The 24,311-nt window shown below is 39.1% G+C and overlaps 1 protein-coding gene and 2 non-coding genes across 3 annotated transcripts; all 3 read right to left on the reverse strand.

Annotated features, from left to right (window-relative positions):
• Window positions 1-217: 217 nt before the first annotated feature.
• On the reverse strand, window positions 218-18,402 carry LOC127098656 (uncharacterized). The gene is made up of 4 exons (XM_051037310.1): window positions 18,022-18,402; window positions 16,537-16,797; window positions 607-690; window positions 218-478 (listed from the first exon to the last, which is right to left on the reverse strand). The coding sequence occupies exons 1-4, from the start codon at window positions 18,400-18,402 to the stop codon at window positions 218-220; spliced, it is 987 nt and encodes a 328-aa protein (XP_050893267.1).
• Window positions 14,147-14,253, reverse strand: LOC127116648 (small nucleolar RNA R71). Its single transcript, XR_007801456.1, has one exon. It is a non-coding gene; the product is annotated as a small nucleolar RNA R71 (small nucleolar RNA).
• A 4,373-nt stretch (window positions 18,403-22,775) lies between the features above and the next one.
• On the reverse strand, window positions 22,776-22,882 carry LOC127116596 (small nucleolar RNA R71). The gene has a single exon (XR_007801414.1). It is a non-coding gene; the product is annotated as a small nucleolar RNA R71 (small nucleolar RNA).
• Between the last annotated feature and the right edge of the window lie 1,429 nt (window positions 22,883-24,311).

Genomic DNA, 24,311 nt, shown 5'->3' on the forward strand with positions numbered 1-24,311 from the left:
CAACACATGACCAACAAAATCTTTCACCATGCTAAAAAAGCCTTGCCAACAGAACACTGCAGACCGCATTCTCTCCAACTCACCTTGCTTGTGCATTTTCTAAATTCCCTCTCCAACTTCCAATAAACCTAAAACCTAGCCATTACATTTTTCACATCTCTTCATCATGTTAAACCAACAGCATCCATCAAAACCTGTCAAAGCCAAGCACTAAATGTTAGCCACAAACAACATAGAACTCTTGAACATTTCCTGTTATAGGGAACTGCAATGACCTTGTTTGCTTTGGCATTTTAACACTATCTGTCCAACCCTGCTTTGCTTCTTCAAATCCTGCTTGCCAACCTGACCATAACAAACCAACCAACTTCATACACTCTCCCAAATCACCTTGCTGCTTTTGCATTCCAAGTCTCTCTATCCAAACACTCAATGGAGCTTCTAGCCAGCACACCACAACCACTTCCATCATTTTTCCCTGTCATCACAAAACCAACAAAAACACCCTAAAGGCCATTCCCATTTTTCTGTCAACAAAAAGACAGTGGCAGCAACTGTAAAGAAAAAACAGCACACAGTAGAAAACCAGCTTAACTCCTCTCAAACCTGACCCTGCCATTTTGCATTCCAATTTCTTCTGTCCCAAACCAATGAACTAAGTTGGCTTGACCTTATTTCCTCATCCTTTTTCTGTCATGAAACCACACTGCATACAACTCATATGAAAAACTGCATACTGCTAAGTGACAAGGTTTTTGGCATTACCACTGGCCAATCTCCAAATCAGCAAGAGAAACACCACACTCCTGTCATGAAAAAACAAAAGGCAGCCTCACAAACTATTTTGACCAAGGCAAATGCATTAGGCACCTCATTTTCCTGTCATCAAAACCAGTAGAACAAGCCACACTGCAGCAAAAAAATCATTTGATTCTCCTTGCCCTCACCTTGCTATTTTTCTGTCCAAACATAACAAAAACCTTGCCTTGCAACCAACAAACCACAAATCATTGAAATTCACTCATTCAAAATCTCACTTGAGCATCTCTTGAAAAACAATCAAACTTCCAAAACTTACAATGAACCACACTTGAGCTTGGCATTGTATTTTCACCCTCCATTCACCACTTTGGAACCACATTTCTCCACCTGCAAGCACATTTCCAGCACTGTCTTCCACCTTGCATCATCCATGGCAAAAGTTATGTAAGCTCACTCCAAGCATCCACAAGGCACAAGACCTTCACCATCCATCATCAAGAAGGCTCTATGACAACTATTTCACTTCGAGCCCATCAAAAAGCATCTGTACACAACTGCCCTTCAAAAATAGGTATGGATTCGACCCTCCCCTTTTGACAAATTGATACATGAGTTTAAGAGGTCTTTCAATGCCGAATGCCATGATGCTCTTATTTTTGGAAATGGCTGTGTGTGCATGAAGTTATTTGGAAAACAAGTTTGGTGTTAAAATGTGTTTTTGCTCGATTCTTGACTTGTGTGTGGTTTTAATGGAAAAGGGTGATAGATTCTTGTTTGCCATTGCTTGTTGATCATTTCCATATATTCAATTTTGATTTTTGGACAAGATTGTGAAATCATGATTTTTGAACATGAACCCTAATCCCAAAATGCATTTTGGCCAGATTTTTTTGTCCATTTTCGTGCGTGCATGGTTGGTTTCCCTCGTCCAATCAGAACATTTCATTTCTTGCCCAAAACGACAGTGTTTGGATAAGTGAATCATGATATTACAACTTTGCCATTCTTGCTCCATTTATTTCATGTTAATTTCCCATTTTGATATCCCATCTTACAAAAATCATAACTTGCTCATTTTTGATCCAAATTCAATGGGATTTTTTGTGTTGTGTTCATCATGATCTCTACTTTTTTATCATTATTTTTCCAGAATTTTTGGATGAATGGTTTTTAAATGGCCTTAGGGTTTGTGACATGTGACCAAATTTTGTACACTTTGCCATTCCTTTTGTGAAATTGTCATGATGTATCCATTGCCCCTGAAACTTTTTGTGGTGAAACTAGACTCATTTACCTTTGTTTCCATGTAGAGTTTATACATTTCTCATATGTGGTTTGTGAGTTACAAATTTTTGAAATGAGGTGTTGCATTTGGTGCTACATGAATGATATGCATTTTCCCAATTTTTGTTCACATGCTTCCTTACATCCAAATAACCCAAAATTTTGCATGAATCATCTATCACATGTCTAGTTTGTGTATGAATTTTCTTGGAATTAATTGTGCTGGTTTTCCATTTGATTGTGAATTTTCTTCCCTGCCTAGTCTATGGTTGACTTTTTGTGCTACACATTGCCATTTCATTTGGGAAATTCTCATACCACATTGTATAATCATGAAATTTCATATGTGATAACTAGACACCTTGAGCTTTGCATTGGTGTCAATCTCATTCATTTCTCTTCTGTTTTCAATTTGATATGATTTTTTGAAGTTGACCCATGCTTGTTGACTTTCATTATGCTTACTTGAATTTGATTTGAATTCATGATTTTCATTGACTGCCTTCCTCTCATCCAAATGCCATGAAATTTTACATGTTTACCATGTTAGATGTTAGGATTGAATGTGATTTATTTGATAATTTTTGGAAATGTTTGGGTTGACTTTTGATGCAAGTCATTCTGTTGACTTTTGTGTGCTTCTCTTGCCATGCTTTGCATTCTTTTGTGTATGAAATGACAATGATGCATGATTTGATTATGAATCCAATTGAGATTGCTTCTTAAATGTTTGAACATGAATTGGGTTGACTTTTCTTTGCTGTTTGACTTTTTTCTTTCACCTTTGACCCTAGGCTAGTCCTAGTGGTCTTTTGAGCTTACAATTGAGCTATTGTTTCAGGTTAAGTACCAGTGCTTCAAAGATCATTCAAATTTGATTGAGTTGAATTGTTTATCATGTGCTAACCCTTGTTTTGTAGGTAGACTCATGTAATTTGAGTCTTTGTGCCTTGCACAATTGGTCCCTCTGTGGTTGACTATTGGTTCATTTCTTTTGGTTTGAACTGCTGACTTGTTTACTAATAAGTTTGACTTTTTCAGGTACACTTTAGTTGCTTTAGTTGCTTGCTTTGCTATTTAGCATTTGCTTTGAGGTATAATTACTTCTTCTTCATGTAGTCTAGAGACCCGGTCTGTTATTTGACCGGGCAAACTGTCTGAAGTCCTCCTTAAGAGGCAATGCCTGTGTTTGTTTAAAATTGTCCCAAGCAGGAAAAGTCCTTCAAGTAAGGCAATTGGTGGAAGGTAGGGATAAGCAATCTATCCCCCACTATTCAGTGTGTCCTCTCTCTGCTCCCATTACATGGTTGAAGCATTGAGATAAATACCCAAGATCTAATCGAGTCAATAAAGGGGAAAGAGTTCCATCTTTCTGAACTCCCCCACTTTCTATTATTTGATGCTCTCTCTGACCTGAGATAGAAGCAATGAGGCACACCCCTCATCTCCTATTCATTTGCTTCACCTTAGCCCCTCAATGGCAAGGTTAAGAGCACCTGTGACCCTATTCCAGTTGGCTTCAATGCCTAACCCTTTTGTGTGAGCCCCCCATTGTTTGGCTATAGAGTGTGCTGTTTGCTATTCATTGATTGATTGATTGCTTCATATGCACTTGTTTGCCTGTATGCTATGCATTTATCATCATCAATTGCCATTAATGCATGATCATCTCATTTGCTTTTGTGATGCTATCATTGTTGTTTGCCCATTGAGGACAATTGTAAGTCCATCTCTTTTGGCCATTTGCTCCTATGATATGGAAGGATAGAGTGTAAGACCTCATTGGTCACTCATAGCTTTTGTTTTGTTTGTTTGATTGTGAAGAAGCAATTGTAAGTCCCTGCAAGTTGGCATTTGCTCTCCTGTGATCATGTTGCATTGTTTGATTGTATGTGAGGATACAACTGTAAGTCCCTGCAAGTTGGCATTTGTATTCCTAGGACCATACTGTGGATGTTAGAGTAAGCCCAGACAGATTGGCATCTGACATCCATGTTTTGCATTTGTTTGATTGTATGTGAGGATGCAATTGTAAGTCCCTGCAAGTTGGCATTTGCTTTCCTATGATCATATGTTGGATATTGGTATAAGTCCAGACAGATTGGCATCCGGTATCCAAGTTTCATTTTGTTTTAGGAGATTAGTATAAGTCCATTGAGTGGCCTCTGATATCCAGTTTTGTTTTAGGATCGCGGTATAAATCCATTGAGTGGTATCCGGTGTCCGCTTTTTGCTTTTTGTTTGTGAGATTGGAGTAAGACCATTGAGTGGCATCCGGTATCACCTGTTTGTTTACATTATTATTACCTATTGCTTATTCCAAAGGACACACTTGAATCATCTCCCATATGATTTCAAGAAGTGAACCTTCTAAGAAGTTTTACAATCCATATCCATCCATTCATCCTCATTATGTCCTAAACCTTTTCACACTTCAATTTTCAAACTTGACATAGATATTGTGCAAACTTCTTCATGTTTTCCAAACTAAAAACCTGGACCCAAGTCCTTGACTTTTTCAAACTCCATTTTCATAATACTTCTTTCAAATCAATCTTAATCATACTTTGACTTCACTTTCATAATCACAATCAATTAACTTCACTCATTCACTTGTTTTGGCTTTGTCCATTGTTAATCTTTTCATGCATTAGCCATAGGTTTCAATTATCATTGCGGTTGATGTAAATCTTGCCTATCCTTAGTGAGTCGACAGTAAGACTTCCGTACTAAAAACAGGGTTAACCCCTCCAGTACGTCGAAGCTATCCTCGCATGGTGGATGTTGGTTTTGGTCGAGTTTTCTCCCATTGATAATGAAAAGCCTCAGTGCTATTGTTTAAAATTGAATCCATCAACCTTTCTGAAATCTTTTAGCCGAACTACGGCGTTTTGATCCTTACCTTTGATGGAAGGTACGTAGGCAGCGGGTTCATCCGTTCAAACCCAATAATAAAATTGTATATTCTTTTCTCACCATCCCAATCATGTTTGCACAATGCTTATGTCATAACAAATAACAATTTAGTACAACAAGTGTGAAAAGGGCTCCCTAGGAGTACCTAGGACGTAGTGGGTGCCTAACACCTTCCCATTGCGTAATTTACCCCTTACCCAGACTCTCTGATCTTTTATTAGTTTTCTACGTGTAAAACTTCTTAGGCTTTTGTTCGCTTTTTAGCCAGTCCTTTGGATAAATAAAAGTGCGGTGGCGACTCGAAAATCATTGTATGCTTTGCTTATGGTTTAATCGATAAATCATATAGCGACGAATACACCGCTACAAGGGGATCCGAAATAAACGGAACCCGCTCATAAATACCACAGACAGAACTCCGGCGTGTCAGAAATAAATATCCATAAGTCCAACTGAACCAAAGTCACCATCACAGAATCGCCAACAGAACCTGTGCTTGTAAGAATCAAACCCTCCCCTCACAGGTAAACTCTAATAAGGTCATCCTAAGGCAGATAATCGGTCTCGACAATCGAATGAGATACTCAACGGGTTTGGCCTTTCGGGTGTGCCGTGCAACTCTCATAAAATCATCTAAACCAAAGATCCGGGAAAGAGCGGTCACCGAAGTCAACAGCTCAGAAGAGGTAACTCAACCATAGTGGAAACTCCACAATGGAAAAGCTCTCTCAAAAGAACCTCGTCCGGCTTGTGGTATGTCACGTCACAACAACATGCTGATCCAACATGTGAGGAGACGTGAGACCATGCTAATCCTAGGTGTATACTCAGGCCTGGGTTTTAGCCCCACTTAGAACACCCACTCCAAATCATAGGAACCACACCTGTCCAGAATCCAACACAGTGATAATATGATGCATGCAAACATATATGCAAATATATACAGTCATAGTATAATAATCACAAATGCAATAAATAAGCAGTAAAAGCAACCCAAACTACTCTAAAAACTACGCTAGAGAGCGCTAGGATTGACTCGCTTAGGGAAGATGGACCAGCAAGAGGTCAACTTCAGTCCCCAGCAGAGTCGCCAGCTGTCGCAACGCGAAAAACAACCGGCGGAAAAAAATACCGTTTACAGAGCCTCCACCGACGCTATTCATCCTATGACGGAAAGGGAGCGCAGGACTAACCTAAGAAAGGGAAAGGAACAGTCTTACGACCAGAGATTGCAAGGTACGAGAGTCGGTTACGCAAGGGGAAGATATTAGCACCCCTCACGTCCGCCGTACTCGACGGGATCCACGCTCAAAAGGTAGCTCAAAGAATAGGAAAAAAGTTGCTAATAAAACTGCTCAAAGAAATTGCACAAACTGGAATAAGGAAACAAGTGAAAGAAAATGGAGGAAATGGACTCGGCAGGATGTCGCATCCTGGGCCTACGTAGTTTGTCAGGAACAAACATCAGAGTCAACGTAGTTCGGGGAAAAGGGAGACATGCTCGCTAAGACATCGCGTCCTATGCCTACGTATCTTCTCTATCCAGAGGAGAATCAGAGCACTCGTAGCTCGGCTAACACACGCCGAAACAAAACACCAAAAAGAGACGCTGGGACGTCAAAAGAAACACTCAAAAGGAAACAGAATGCCAATACATGGACTTACGCCTGACTCCCAACAACAAACACAAAAGGAAACAGAATGCCAATACATGGACTTACATCCAACTCCAAACAACAACAAACAAAAAAGGAAATAGAATGCCAATACATGGACTTATATCCGACTCCTAACAACAACAATCGCTAACCAGCAAACACCAAAGATGAACCCCAAAGATAATAACCATCATCACAAATGAACCCCAAGTGAGTGATAACCGTCACAAATGAACCCCAAAGATGATAACCATCATCGCAAATGAACCCCGATATGAACCCCGAATGAATCTCAAAGATGAACCCCAATAGGAATGACAACCGTCATAAATGAACCCCAAGTGATACAGTTAACCCCCCAAATGTGAACCCCAAATCTATATAGGTAAACCCCAATCTGAACCCCAAGTGATGACAGAATAAATCCTCAAGGTAATGAACATACAACACATGCACACGCTAGACAAACAAGTACTCACACCAAAGAAAACAAACAAAGGATACACACACAAAACAACAAAAAAGAAAAGGTTGAACCAACACAGACTCAAAAAATAAAAGGGTGCCTGGAGAGATTGCTTACAACCTCCTGCCTACGTATCTCATCTGTATGAGAATCAGGGCGACGTAGTTCCCCTTAACTGGGGAAACAACAAACTAATAGGGAGTCTGGAACTCGAGCCTAATAGTTGTCATGCAAACAATATCCCTAAGTCGGGAATAAGGGTGATGAACACACACAAAACCAAAACAAAAAATAGGTGCCCGGAGAGATTTCTCACAACCTCCTGCCTACGTATCTCATCTGGTATGAGAATCAGGGCGACGTAGTTCCCCTTAAAAGGGGAAACAACAAACTAATAGGGAGAATCAGACTCGAGCCTAATAGTTGTCATGCAAACAATATCCCTAAGTCGGGAATAAGGGTGATGAACACACACAAAACCAAAACAACAAAAAAAGGTGCCCGGAGAGATTGCTCGCAACCTCCTGCCTACGTATCTCATCTGGTATGAGAATCAGGGCTACGTAGTTTCCCTTAACAGGGGAAACAACAAACTAATAGGGAGTCTGGAACTCGAGCCTAATAGTTGTCATGTAAACAAAAAGAGACGCTGAGACATCAAAAGAAACAAAAAGGTTGCCCGAAGAGATCTCGCTCGATCTCCTGCCTACGTATCTCATCTGGTATGAGAATCAGGGCGATGTAGTTCCCCTTAACAGGGGAAACAACAAACTAATAGGGAGTCTGGAACTCGAGCCTAATAGTTGTCACACAAACAAAAAGAGACGCTGAGACGTCAAAAGAAACAAAAAGGTTGCCCAGAGAGATCTCGCTTGATCTCCTGCCTACGTATCTCATCTGGTATGAGAATCAGGGCGACGTAGTTCCCCTGAACAGGGGTACAACACTCTCCTAACCAGAGACCAGGGAAACAACAAACTAAATAGGGAGACTAAGACTCGAGCCTAATAGTTGTCATGCAATCAAATCCCTAGGTTGAGGTCTCTAACATGCATCCTACTTCCTCAGAAGTCAACCATACAACTCCTACAGAAATGGAGATAAGAAGAGGAAAACAGATAAACACACCAACACAAGTGAACAAGCATCACACACTATATCCACACAAGAGGCCCAAACAATGGGTAGGCTTTAGTCAAGAGGGGTCATATCAACCTCGACAAACAAGCCAAACTGTAATGGGTAATCTGTAGCTCTTAACCACTAACATTGAACGTTAGGGTGAGTTGATCAAAGTGATAATGAGGATGAGACCTCATGCTCTTAACCCTGACCAGGGTGAGCTCAATGGCAATGAAAGCGTGGGGATCCAGAAATAGGGACCCTATTCCACTTGACAGACTCTGGACAAAGATCTTGGGTACATGTTCTAAAGCATCAGCACGTAGTGCGAGCATAAAGAACGACTCACTGAATAACAAGGGATTGGCTACTAATCCATTTTATCTGTCAATTGCCTCTTCACTTAGGAGGACTTATCAAGTAACACATGCCTCATCTTGAGGTCTTTGGCACAATCTGTAAACAATCACAAACAGAGCCTCTTAAGGAGGACTTGCCAGCAAAATGCCTGCCAAAAAGGTGACAGGACTTCCAGACTACATGGAGTAAGAAGATAACTACCTAAGTGGTGTATCAACCATAATCCAAAGCTCAAGCAAGAGCTAAAAGCAAGCAACTAATGTACTTGTGCAAAAGCTAAACAGTTAGTATCTCAGACAAACAATCAGAAAACAAACAGTGAAACCATCCAACTGTTACACAACTCAATGTACAATGGTCAAGAAATCAAATGAAGCAATGAGCTCAACACATCAACTTAAATCCATACAAAACACAAATAGTTCAGAACACAATTCAATTTGCATCTCAAAAGGTGAGCAACTCAACCATTAATGCTAAGTGTCCAAACTTGAAACACAAGACAAGGTTAATTTATGTACAAAACACTAGTACAAAGACTACGTTCAAAACCAAACCAAATGATCAAAACAGAAGTCAATCTTTTACACAATGCACATTCAAACAATCAACAAAATGTCCTCAAAATGACCAACATCAATTCACAAGGAAAGTAGCTCAAATGATCAATGTAAAGCAAAGGCAAGCAAATGAGCACAAAATGGACATCCAAATTAGAAAATCCAAATCAAAACAGAAATGCATCTAAAGGCCTTGAGATTTTTTATGTAAGTTTCTCATGTCATGAACAAACAATGTACAAAATATCAAATCCCGAAGAGTTCAAATGATAGGTGAACAAAAATGTACAAATGCAAGGTCGAAAATGTGACACAAATTGTCACACTATATCTCCATGTGTCAAAAACAGTGATAGCATATGAGAAAAATTCTAAACCAATTACCAAAAATCATATCATGAGTGAAGATCAAGCACACAAAAAAAAATCAAATCAATTGGATCAAAGATGAAGATTTCACAAAGCAATGAACACAACATATCAATTTGGCATGGCATGGATCAAGAAATTCACAAATAGAAAAATCCAGCAATCAACAAATCATGAAAATAATACCATAAAAGACTAGACATTAAAACAAGACTATGAAAAAAAATTGGAGTGAAATTGGATCATTTTTCTATTTTTTATGCAGTTTACAAAATGAGCAAAATAAAATGAAATATTAAAATACATGGAGGGAAAGCAATTATTTGAAATTAAATCCAGAATAAATCTCCACCACATGATCAGGCGCGCTAAACACATCAAATGGTCCAAATTTGAAAGGCAAAACGCACAGCTTTACTAAAATGCGTGGCAAGCATAGTCAGCAGGTCAATGGAACGCATGGCAAGTCAAAGCAACACAGGCCAATGGAATGGACAGACAAGCAGTACAATCAGCAACACGCAAGCATAAGTGAAACGCAGCGTTTCATTTAATACACGGCAGCACAATCAGCGGTCAAATATAACGTGGCACCGGTCAAACAAATCCTAGTCAATGGAACAGACAGGCAAGGCAATACGTGGACGCCAACACAGCATAAACCCTAAATAAAACCAGACGCCGGAGCTGTAGCTCCGGTCGTCTTCCCCGGTGAGATTCCGGCGGAGTCACGAACAAATTTTCCAGAATTTTCATATGCGTACATCATTCGACTTAATTTTTCACCAGGAATCCAAATATCATGTTCATTTAACCTAATTCCTCATGTATCGCACGGATCAAGCACAAACATTTATGATATCAAAACTTTAATTGAACCATACATGCTCATTTCTAAGCCAAATCAAAATCTAATCATATCAGCATGCTCAGCACAAAGAGATCAACACATTTATGGAAAGAAAATAGAAAAAAGGAGATGATGAATTTCAACCTACTTGGAATTGCAGTGCTCTGAATTCGCGTGATCAAGCTCTCCAAAGTTCCAGATCTGCTCCTCTATGCTTCTGTTGAAGCTTTGTGCAAGAAGAATCCACTAAAACCAACTGGATCTAGCTGAATTTCAAAAATCCATTTCCATGAAAGTGTTCTTGAACTGCGTGATTATGGACTGAATTCTTCAAACCAATGGTGGATTCTTACTCAATGATGCATGATAATCAAGAATATGCAAAGAGATTGAGGAATTGTGTGAAGAAAAGTGAAATTCAAAGAGAGAGAAAAATGAAGGGAATTTGAGATTTGAGATCTGAAATTCTGTTATGAGCAATTGCAGTTAGGGTTTGGCTTTTATATGGTGTGTTAATGACACTGAAAATCCAATTAAGCTTTGGTTAATCAAGATTAGTGAGATTTGAAGTGAATTGCAAAAATTGCAAATGAAGCTAGCATGGCCAATCCACACGTGCACTTGCTTATGTAAAGCTTGGATTTCACTTAAAATCAACCAAGGATCATCATGGAATTGTTGGTTTGCTTGTACCATAAGCCAATTTGGAATTATGAATATTCCCTCCAAAACGAACATGAATGAAATAGTGAGCATACAAGCTTCTCTCATGCATGGCAATGGTTCATTTGAAATGTATTGGTCATGAGGAGTATTTTGCAAAAAGAATGGACCAATTTGGAGTTTTGTATCAAAAGTTATGTCACTTTGAACTTCCATGCACACCTTGTTATCATTTGGCCATAACTCCTTAACCATTCATCATATGAACATGAAATAGGACTTTTTGGAAATTGGAGATAAAGATCTACAACTTTCATGTTCACCAAAAATACATTTGAAGCTTCTTTTATATTGATAAGTCAAGTTGAATGTAGACCAAAAACTTGCCATTTTTGGAAACTTTGAAATTACATGTCACTTTCTATTTTTGGAAACTTTTGCCATGACTTCAAAATCTTCAAGATAGATGTTTAGAATGACAAATGGACCTCTTTTGAACATGATTGAGGTGTCCCAACTCATTTCTCCACCTCACAGCCCTCAGTTGACTGCACAATTGACTTTTTGGTCCTCAGATGACCTTGAAATGCCTGATCAGCTTGAGCCCCTACCACTTGGGGAAATTGCTCAAAAATGAAACCCCTGATGATGATAGAACCATGATGACGGTAATATATCCTTTAAAACAAGATGATACTCAAGACCTTTGAAGAATCAAGAAACCCTGAATGAAGCCCATGCCCTCGGATGGTTGATCATCAATTCATAGAAACCCTCAGGCTTGAATCGTGTAACTTCTCCATCTTTTGAAAAGACTTTGGAGGATGACCTTCTTATTTCATATGAAATGCAAAAATGCAATGCCTAATGCCCTAAAATATGAAATGCAATGTGTCAAACTAGTCTCAAGAGAGGAGGGCAAATTTTGAGGTGTTACAAAGATCATACCACTTTAGTTCATATTCCGATTATTCCGCAAGTATTCGAGTTATTTTTGCAGGTATTTCAATCTCCATGCATAAATGAGCAAAATGTAGAAAAGGAAGAAAAAGAAGAAGAAAACAGATGAGAAAAACAGAAAACAGAAGAACACAGAAATTGCTGATGTGACGACCGTCACAAGGAGCATGACGACCGACACGCCCAGCCTGTGACAACCGTCACATGCCCATGACGAGCGTCACACGACCAAAATTTTCGCTTGAAGCAGTCAGCAGAAGAAATCAAAACGTGCCTAAATTTTCTCCAACAAAACCACTTCCCCGTGGATTCCTCACTCAACCAGTCACCCTTAATTATCTCAACTGCCAAGACCTATGAGGGATATAAAAAGGACGAAGGTTGGATAAAAAGGGGACGGCTACACTCACTCTGCGATTTATTTTCTACAACATTTTAGCCTTTTAGTGTTATTTTCTTTCAGCAACATTTGTTTTCCCTTTCCGAAAGTCATTTACCATTCCGTTTAGAATTTCTGTTTTCCCCTTTTCCTTTCCGTTTTTCAGTTAGCCAAAGTAGTAGTTTCCTACACTGGGGAACTACTACACTTTATTTAATTTAGTAAGCAATTGTATCGAAGAAGGAGAATCCTACCGACCTGTGGAGGACTGCTCAAGTGCTCCAAGAATCGACGTACTCTGTTAATCCAATTGCCAGGTTTTTATTCAATTATTATTATTATTGTCCTATTATTATTATAATTATGTTTACTGCACTATTAATAGGTTTATGCTCGTCTGTGTTTGCGCTATTTAACATGTCCGGCTAAACTACCGGTATCGGTATGTAACAATTTAATTAGATGGGATTTAATAATAATCAGTGAAAACTCCTTTTCTCAAACAATCTTTTCGGATGTGGTTTTTAATTTGAATTTAATTAGCTTTGTCACAAAAGTGAGAAGCTATTTAATACGATTTTGCCACGAGAGTGGGAAATTAACTAAGGTGAGAACCAACAATCGCGAGAGCGTGAGGCTCGAGTTGATTAGTAAAAACTAGGCATTGATTTTAAAAACAGCGAGAGCACTTTAAAAGCAATTAGAACTTATTTATTTTCAAAAAGTATTTTTAACTTCAAATGGGACAGCGAGAGCGTACATTCTAACTTAAAGCTATAGGCTGAATCAACAACCACGAGATTGTGAGATAAAGTCTTTTAAATAAGTATTTTCTACTGAAAGATATTTGGTATTTGAACTATACACCGGTGACTTATTGAATCCCTGACGATTAATGCGTTGCATACTGATTCCTCCAATTAATACTTTCTTAAAACTAAATTTCTCTTAGATTTAATTTTCTGCACCCGAACTTCTATAAATCATTCCCTTAGCTAAACATAGTGACGTTAGTAGCACTAGTTTGACCATCAGTCCCTGTGGGTTCGATATCTTTTAAAACTAAAACGACTGGATTGTGCACTTGCAGTCAAGTACCCGATAGACTATATTCTATATATAGTCACGACACGTATCAAGTTTTTGGCGCCGTTGTCGGGGACCTGATTTAGTCGAATAGTGCGATTCTTTCGTTGCACGGTATAGACTAAGGTAAAAATAAAAACTAATCTTCTTTCCCTTCCTTCGCCCGATTGTATGCCAAGTACTCGCTCATAAGGCGATAACTTAGCACCACCAATCGCAGAATTAGAGCATTTCTTATATATAAGACACTGAATACTAGAGTACCAACAAAGGTACGATATTCCCGATATCTTCTTTCCTACTAAACCAGAAGAAAAACCAACCATGGCTTAAGAAGGACCACAAAATCGTCCTCTTAAGTTCTACGTTACCCCGTCCCAACAAGAACCTCACAACAGCATTGCTGCCCCCGCTATCAATCAAAACGATTTCGAGCTGAAACCCTCATTATTATCAGCAGTCCAACAACATCAATTTGCTGGAAATCCTACGGACGACCCTAATGAACACCTGGCCAAGTTTGTGCAGTACGCAGACACTGTGAAGGCGAATGGTGTATCTCAAGATGAGATAAGACTGCGCCTCTTTCCTTTCTCACTAAGAGACATAGCTTGGGCTTGGTTGCAATCCTTTCCCTCCAACTCTGTTACAACATGGGAAGAATTGAAGAACATTTTCTTATCCCGATATTTTCCACCGAGCAAAACTGCTATGCTGAGAGCTCAAATCAATGTATTTCGACAAAAAGATGTAGAATCTCTCTACGACACGTGGGAGAGATAAAAAGACATGATGGGGATATGTCCACATCACGGTCTCGAAGACTGGGTGATCATTCACACATTTTACAATGGGCTTCTGTATAACACAAGACTGACAGTAAACGCTGTCGCGGGCGGTGCACTTATAGACAAGCCATACAACGAAGCCTATCAACTCATTGAAAACATGGCCCAAAACCATTGCCAATGGGGAGGTGAAAGAACTCCAGTAGAAAAGTCCCAAACAAAGAGTGGAATGTACGAAATCAGTAGCCTTGACCATGTCCATGCCAAGGTAGATGCCCTTGTTCAAAAGTTAGACAACTTAACCATACCACCCGCAACCACCGTGGCTGCTGTAACTCCAAACTGTGAGTTATGTGGAACCCTAGACACACTGCACAAGAATGTCAGATATTAGCAGGAGTCCCAACCGATCAAGTAAATTATGCACAAGGAAATCCTTATTCGAATACCTACAACCCAGGCTGGAAAAACCATCCTAATTTTTCGTATAAGAATAACAACACCCCGTATGCACCTGGCCAAGCACTAGCTGTTCCGCCTGGATATCAAAAGACAACTAATAATGCTGCTAACATGCCTAGGAACTCAAATCTCAAATTAATGATGGAAAGCTTCATAGCTACCCAAGCTCAGACAAACAAAGACGTCTTGAACCAAAACATACATACTAGCGAGTAACTTAAACAACTAGCGAGCAAAGTAGACGCCTTAGCCACCCACAATAAAATGCTTGAAACACGGATTTCACAAGTGGCTCAACAACAAGCATCTATAGCCTCTCCAGCTGGAACATTTCCTGGACAGCCGCAACCTAATCCAAAAGGACATGCAAATGCCGTTATACTGAGGAGTGGAAAAGAAATAGACGAACCCGTAGATCCAAGACTCCAAAACCCTGCCATGTACCAAAAACCAGACAAAACCTCAATTGAGTAGGTAAGTGAACCAAAGGAAATAGAAGATAATACCCGAGAGGCCGAAGAGAAAGAAAAACCTTATGTGCCTCCACCTCCTTATAAACCACCCATTCCGTATCCTCAAAGACTCACAAGTTCTAAAACTGCGAGTTAATTTAGGAAATTTGTTGAACTTCTGAAACAACTAAACATTACAATTCCCTTTATAGAAGCCATCACACAAATGCCCTCATATGCCAAATTTCTTAAGGAGATCCTATCCAATAAGAAAAAGATTGAGAATAACGAAACAATTACACTTACTGTAGAGTGTAGCGCAATAATCCAAAATAACATGCCTCCCAAACTAAAAGACCCAGGTAGTTTTTCCATACCCTGTGTCATTGGAAAATTCGTCATAGACAAAGCTCTATGCGATCTAGGAGCCAACATTAGTGTAATGCCCTTTACCATTTGTAAAAGGCTCAGTATGGGAGAATTAAGACCAACCAAGATGTTTGTTCAATTAGCTGAGCGCTCAATCAAATATCCTGTCGGTATACTTGAGAGTGTCCCCGTACGTGTAGGACAATTTTACATCCCTACAGACTTCATAATCATGGACATCAAATAAGATGCCAGTACACCTATTATATTAGGAAGGCCATTCTTGGCTACCGCCGGAGCTATAATAGACGTAAAGAGAGGTAAACTAACATTCGAAGTTGGAGAGGAAAGGGTTGAATTCATCTTAACACAATTCTTACAAGCGCCAGCTATAGATGATACCTGTTATCTACTTGATGTCATAGACGAGTGCGTAAGAGAGATGGAGATGTAAGAAACCACATACTCTGATATAATGAAAATCCAAATCCCTCCAATCTTTGAAGACGATAATTGGCATGAACCATACCAAAATGATAGTCTAAGCGAATGCTTAGCACTTACACCCAATCACATGCCATGCCCAAAGAAACCTGACTTGGAACTAAAAGCACTACCAAAGAACCTAAGATACGAATTCCTAGACACTGAACTAAAAAGACCAGTAATAGTCAACGCTGACTTGGGACAGATGGAAACTGAAAAGTTACTAGATGTCTTAAGAAAATATCCAACTGCGTTAGGATACAACATCGTCGACCTAAAAGGAATAATTATAACACTCTCTCCCAATTCATACCAACACAAAGGTGTACTACACCTTCTACCATACAATGCCTCAAATGGTGTTATTTTGATACTTGAATGGAAACTGTTGTTGTAGGTAAAATCAATCAATGGTAAAAATTCATCCCAAGAACCTCCCTTCTTGAGCAATAAGCTCTCAACAAGTCTTCAAAATATTGGATAGTCCTCTTCGTCTAACCATCTGTATGTGGATGATAAGCGGAACTCAATCGCAACTTCATACCCAACGCTTTATGCAAGCTTTCCATAACCTTGAAGTAATCCTTGAATCTCTCTCAAATACGATACTGAATGGAATACCATGCAGAGTGACAATCTTCTCAATAGACATCTCTGCTAGTTTCTCCAATGGATAATTAAGTCTCATCTGAAGGGAATGAGCCGATTTAGTCAACCTATCGACGATGACCCAAATCGTATCACAACCTTTCGCTTTCCTCGAAAAACCAGACACAAAATCATCTAAATGAAGTCCCTTTCCACTCTGGAATAGACAATGGTATCACCAAAACCAGCGGCTTCTAATAATCCACCTTTGAATTTCTGACAAGTCAAACATGCATACACAAAACTAGCAATGTCCTTCTTCATTCCTGGCCACCAAAAGATCCTCTTCAACTCTTGAAACATTTTAGTAGCATCGGGGTGTATACTCATGCTACTTCAGTGATCTTCATCAAGAATACTCTTCTTAAGCTCTAGCACATCCAGGACACACACACGGTCTCAAAATCGTATCACTCTATTCTCGTCAATTTTGAAATCACCATATTGACCTTGATTGATTAAAGTCAACTGATAAATCAATTTCAAGTCCATCTTCTGACCTTCTCTAATTTCTTCAAGAATACCATTAATAAGCTTTAACATACCTAGCTTCGCACTCTATGGCCTGACTTCACAAAAAAAACTCAAATCTCTAAACTCTTCGATTAGGTCGAACTCTCTAGCCATCAAAGTCGACATATTCAAAGTCTTATGATTCAATGCATCATCCACGACATTGGCTTTACAAAGATGGTAACTCAAACCAAGTCATAATCCTTCAGAAACCCCAACCATATTTGCTGTCTCATATTCAACTCTTTCTGGTCGAAAAGATATTTCTGACTCTTGTTATCATTGTACACCTCGAATCTTGAACCAAACAAATAATGTCTCCAAATCTTTAGCACAAACACAACTACAGCCAACTCTAAGTCATGTGTCGGATAATTCCTCTCATGCACTTTGAGTTGCCTCGATGCATAAGCTACAACCTGATGATTATGCATCAACACACCCCCAAGACCCAACAAAGAAGCATCATAATACACAACAAAAGACTCAGTCGGACTCGGCAAAACCAGAATAGGAGCCAACGTCAACTTCTTCTTGAGCTCTTGAAAAAAATCTTCGCACAAAACATCCTAGACCAAAGCTTGACCTTTCCTCGTTAGCTGAGTTAACGACAAATCTAACTTAGAAAAGCCTTAAATAAACTTGCGATAATAACCATCCAACCCAAGAAAACTTTGAATCTAAGTAATAGACTTCATAGTCTCCCACTGTAACACAACATCATCCTTTGAAGGATCAACAACTATCCCTCCATTATAAATCACATGACCAAGGAAACACACTTCCTTCAACCAAAACTCGCACTTAGACATCTTAGCATATAACTTCTTCTCTTGAAAAATCTCAAATACAACCTCAAATGCCTTACACGCTCTTCATCTATCTTCGAATAAATCAGGATTTCATTGATGAAAACAACCACAAACTTGTCTAAATACTTATGAAAGATCATGTTGATATACTCAGTGAACACACTCAGAGCATTAGACACACCAAACGGAATCATTGGATACTCGTAATGACCATATCTCGTTCTGAAAGCATTCTTCGGAATATCTTCAGCCTTTACACGAATCTGATGATACCCGGATCTCAAATCAATCTTGTTGAAAACACAAGCACCTACTAACTGGTCCATCAAATCATCAATCCTCAAAAGTTGATACTTGTTCTTAATAGTTACTTTGTTCAACTGTCGGTAGTCAACACACAACCTTATACTACCATCTTTCTTCCTGACTAACAACATTGCGCACCCCAGGGTGAAACACTTGGACGAATAAACTTCTTCTCAAGAAAATCCTCTAATTTCTTCTTCAACTCACTCAACTCTGACATAGACATTCGATAAGGAGCCATTGACACCGAACTCGTACCAAGTAGTAAGTCGATAGTAAACTCAACTTCGCGCTCTAGAGGAAAATCATTGATGTCTTTAGTAGACACTTCTAGAAAGTCACACACCATCGGTAACTCGCCCAACACAACTTTACTTTCTTCCTTCATAGAAGCTAATATCATAAACACTATAGCATCATCCTTTAAGAACTCATTCACTTGCTTAGCCGACACGAACAACTCATCACTTATATTAAACTCTTGAAATGATGTTGACTTATCTGAAAACCTACACTCTTGCAATCAACAGCACGACGAACCAAATCTCCACACCTGAAACATCTCAGAGGAGAAGAAGCTTATCCCACACTTGTATCAATCTCGTTCCTACAGGAAAACGGTTAGAAAAACAAACGAGTACTAACATTGTTTCACACACATGTCGAGTACCAGGGAATAATCATCATGACAAAACTTTGTCGGACAAACCGACATGCTTTGATACCAACTATTTAACATAATATTTCCCCCGCGCATAAATATACATTCAAAAGCAGAGTACTCACACAATTAAATAGGATGTCATCCATTCTCTTTTCAAAACATACATGCCATGTATCACTTTATCAAATAAAAATAAAAATCAACTTTCACTTAGGGTGTCATCGTATGCTCACCTTCACTTAGGGTGTCATCGCATGCTCACCTTCACTTAGGGTATCATTGTAGCGGAAATTCTCATAATAAAGCATGGATTAACTAAATCATTTAAACTTCAAATGAACTTTATGGCATAATAAAACTAAAAAATTAAATCTCCTAAAAACATAAAAATATCAAACATGAGAGTATACAACAATTCTTTAACGAAAGATTAAAAAAAACTCGCAAACGTTTCCCTGTGTTACATAGCAGAGCACGTAAACTAAAATGCAGAAATAAAACGTAAGAAACAACCTCTCTCCAGCTTCTTACTCTAAGTAGTCACTCAGTTACCTGCTTATCTATACTCTGAAGAGGAGCACATACCACATCAATAACAAAGGGGTTAGAAATTAGAAACACTAATATTAAGCATATACTGCAAGGTAGGACAATAACACAAAATTCTCTACACAATTTCATTCATAGTATATTTGATCACAATCTCACACCCAAACCCATCATTCAATCACAACTCAACAATTATGTGTATAACTCATTATGCAATGCAACTCGACTATGAAACTCTATGCATATGCATGTAGTACCAACTCAATATTTGATTCTCTCTGGAACCATATCTCATCTTATGAACCCATGAGCCCCCTCTTCCGAGCTCCAAGCCCCCTCATATGAGCTTAGGATAAGCCATTAATCCCCTATGTGAACTAGTATGCATGCCTCTTGACACAACTGGTATGATGCATGTTCATATCATTAACTCAATGTGTTAAGACCCCTCTTATGATTCCAATGTAACACATTGACAACTCTAGTAATCCCTTATCTAGATTACATCTCAAACACAATCACAAAATGCACAACATCATATAATTTAGTGTAACTGAAGTATTCAATCAATCTCCTCAATTAGATTATTATTCATGCATGCAACAACACATTATTCATAAGTATCACCTCAAACATAATGATATTGTCACATGATAACATCATTCATCATACTCAACAATCAATCCATGTCACGACGTCCCTAAATAATAACAAACAGCAGCAACTCAACAAATGTAAATTCATAAACATTTTTTTATGTTACTCCACCAAAATAACAACACATCGTCGTATAACCATAACGATTTGCATACTGAACACACGAATCAGCACAAACATTTCCACAGTATGTACATGATTAGAACTCAACACTTTAAACCGCGCCTCTCAATTCGAGTCACGAAATTCAAGTTATGCTCGAAAATGTCTCACTTGGTACAAAATCCTGGGAGCTGCCACATATGCCTATAGCACGTACTACGGCCCGTAGCACTCCCCATAAAAAAAAACCTTTTGGGGCATGCCTCTAGTACAAAAACCAAAGGGCTGCTTGATAACGCGAAAATACATCATATATTTGCCTTGATTTACACTCAAAGATCATACCACTTTAGTTCATAACCCGATTATTCCGCAAGTATTCGAGTTATTTTTTGCAGGTATTTCAATCTCCATGCATAAATGAGCAAAATGTAGAAAAGGAAGAAAAAGAAGAAGAAAACAGATGAGAAAAACAGAAAACAGAAGAACACAGAAATTGCTGATGTGACGACCATCACAAGGAGCATGACGACCGGCACGCCCAGTCTGTGACAACCGTCACATGCCCATGACGAGCGTCACACGGCCAAAATTGCGCTTGAAGCAGTCAGCAGAAGAAATCAACACGTGCCTAAATTCTCTCCAACAAAACCACTTCCCCGTGGATTCCTCACTCAACCAGTCACCCTTAATTATCTCAACTGCCAAGACCTATGAGGGATATAAAAAGGACGAATGTTGGATAAAAAGGGGACGGCTACACCCGCTCTGCAATTTATTTTTTACAACATTTTAGCCTTTTAGTGTTATTTTCTTTCAGCAACATTTGTTTTCCCTTTCCGAAAGTCATTTACCATTCCGTTTAGAATTTCCGTTTTCCCCTTTTCCTTTCCGTTTTTCAGTTAGCCAAAGTAGTAGTTTCCTACATTGGGGAACTACTACACTTTATTTAATTTAGTAAGCAATTGTATCGAAGAAGCAGAATCCTACCAACCTGTGGAGGACTGCTCAAGTGCTCCAAGATTCGACGTACTCTGTTAATCCAATTGCCAGGTTTTTATTCAATTATTATTATTATTGCCCTATTATTATTATAATTATGTTTACTGCACTGTTAATAGGTTTATGCTCGTCTGTGTTTGCGCTATTTAACATGTCCGGCTAAACTACCGGTATCGGTATGTAACAATTTAATTAGATGGGATTTAATAATAATCGGTGAAAACTTCTTTTCTCAAACAATCTTTTCGGATGTGGTTTTTAATTTGAATTTAATTAACTTTGTCACAAAAGTGAGAAGCTATTTAATACGATTTTTCCACGAGAGTGGGAAATTAACTAAGGTGAGAACCAACAATCGCGAGAGCGTGAGGCTCGAGTTGATTAGTAAAAACTAGGCATTGATTTTAAAACGAGCGAGAGCACTTTAAAAGCAATTAGAACTTATTTATTTTTAAAAAGTATTTTTAACTTCAAATGGGACAGCGAGAGCGTACATTCTGACTTAAAGCTATAGGTTGAATCAACAACTACGAGATTGTGAGATAAAGTCTTTTAAATAAGTATTTTCTACTGAAAGATATTTGGTATTTGAACTATACACCGGTGACTTATTGAATCCCTGACGATTAATGCGTTGCATACTGATTCCTCCTATTAATAATTTCTTAAAACTAAATTTCTCTTAGATTTAATTTTCTGCACCCGAACTTCTATAAATCATTCCCTTAGCTAAACATAGTGACGTTAGTAGCACTAGTTTGACCATCGGTCCCTGTGGGTTCGATATCTTTTAAAACTAAAATGACTGGACTGTGCACTTGCAGTCAAGTACCCGATAGACTATATTCTATATATAGTCACGACACGTATCAAGTTTTTGGCGCCGTTGCCGGGGACCTGATTTAGTCTAATAATGCGATTCTTTCGTTGCACGGTATAGACTAAGGTAAAAATAAAAATTAATCTTTTTTCCCTTACTTCGCCTGATTGTATGCCAAGTACTCCCTCTAAGGCGATAACTTAGCACCACCAATCGCAGAATTAGTGTGTTTCTTATATATAAGACACTGAATTCTAGAGTACCAACAAAGGTACGATATTCCCGATATCTTCTTTCCTACTAAACCAGAAGAAAAACCAACCATGGCTTAAGAAGGACCACAAAATCGTCCTCTTAAGTTCTACGCTACCCCGTCCCAACAAGAACCTCACAACAGCATTGCTGCCTCCGCTATCAATCAAAACGATTTCGAGCTGAAACCCTCATTATTATCAGCAGTCCAACAACATCAATATGCTGGAAATCCTACGGACGACCCTAATGAACACCTGGCCAAGTTTGTGCAGTACGCAGACACTGTGAAGGCGAATGGTGTATCTCAAGATGCGATAAGACTGCGCCTCTTTCCTTTCTCACTAAGAGACAGAGCTTGGGCTTGGTTGCAATCCTTTCCCTCCAACTCCGTTACAACATGGGAAGAATTGAAGAACATTTTCTTATCCCGATATTTTCCGCCGAGCAAAACTGCTATGCTGAGAGCTCAAATCAATGGATTTCGACAAAAAGATATAGAATCTCTCTACGACACGTGGGAGAGATACAAAGACATGATGGGGATATGTCCACATCACGGTCTCGAAGACTGGGTGATCATTCACACATTTTAAAATGGGCTTCTGTATAACACAAGACTGACAGTAGACGCTGTCGCGGGCGGTGCACTTATGGACAAGCCATACAACGAAGCCTATCAACTCATTGAAAACATGGCCCAAAACCATTGCCAATGGGGAGGTGAAAGAACTCCAGTAGAAAATTCCCAAACAAAGAGTGGAATGTACGAAATCAGTAGCCTTGACCATGTCCATGCCAAGGTAGATGCCCTTGTTCAAAAGTTAGACAACTTGACCATACCACCCGCAACCACCTTGGCTGCTGTAACTCCAAACTGTGAGTTATGTGGAAACCCTGGACACACTGCACAAGAATGTCAGATATTAGCAGGAGTCCCAACCGATCAAGTAAATTACGCACAAGGAAATCCTTATTCGAATACCTACAACCCAGGCTGGAAAAACCATCCTAATTTTTCGTATAAGAATAACAACGCCCTGTATGCACCTGGCCAAGCACCAGCTGTTCCGCCTGGATATCAAAAGACAACTAATAATGCTCCTAACATGCCTAGGAAGTCAAATATCAAATTAATGATGGAAAGCTTCATAGCTACCCAAGCTCAGACAAACAAAGACTTCTTGAACCAACAAATACATACTAGCGAGCAACTTAAACAACTAGCGAGCAAAGTAGACGCCTTAGCCACCCACAATAAAATGCTTGAAACACGGATTTCACAAGTGGCTCAACAACAAGCATCTACATCCGCGCCAGCTGGAACATTTCCTGGACAGCCGCAACCTAATCCAAAAGGACATGCAAATGTCGTTATACTGAGGAGTGGAAAAGAAATAGACGGACCCGTAGATCCAAGACTCCAAAACCCTACCATGTACCAAAAACCAGACAAAACCTCAACTGAGTAGGTAAGTGAACCAAAGGAAATAGAAGATAATACCCGAGAGGCCGAAGAGAAAGAAAAACCTTATGTGCCTCCACCTCCTTATAAACCACCCATTCCGTATCCTCAAAGAATCACAAGTTCTAAAACTGCGAGTTAATTTAGGAAATTTGTTGAACTTCTGAAACAACTAAACATTACAATCCCCTTTATAGAAGCCATCACACAAATGCCCTCATATGCCAAATTTCTTAAGGAGATCCTATCCAATAAGAAAAAGATTGAGAATAACGAAACAATTACACTTACTGCAGAGTGTAGCGCAATAATCCAAAATAACATGCCTCCCAAACTAAAAGACCCAGGTAGTTTTTCCATACCCTGTGTCATTGGAAAATTCGTCATAGACAAAGCTCTATGCGATCTAGGAGCCAACATTAGTGTAATGCCCTTAACCATTTGTAAAAGGCTCAGTATGGGAGAATTAAGACCAACCAAGATGTTTGTTCAATTAGCTGAGTGCTCAATCAAATATCTTGTCGGTATA

The sequence above is a fragment of the Lathyrus oleraceus genome, chromosome 1, assembly GCF_024323335.1.
Source record: "Lathyrus oleraceus cultivar Zhongwan6 chromosome 1, CAAS_Psat_ZW6_1.0, whole genome shotgun sequence".
Classification (NCBI taxonomy): Eukaryota; Viridiplantae; Streptophyta; class Magnoliopsida; order Fabales; family Fabaceae; genus Lathyrus; species Lathyrus oleraceus.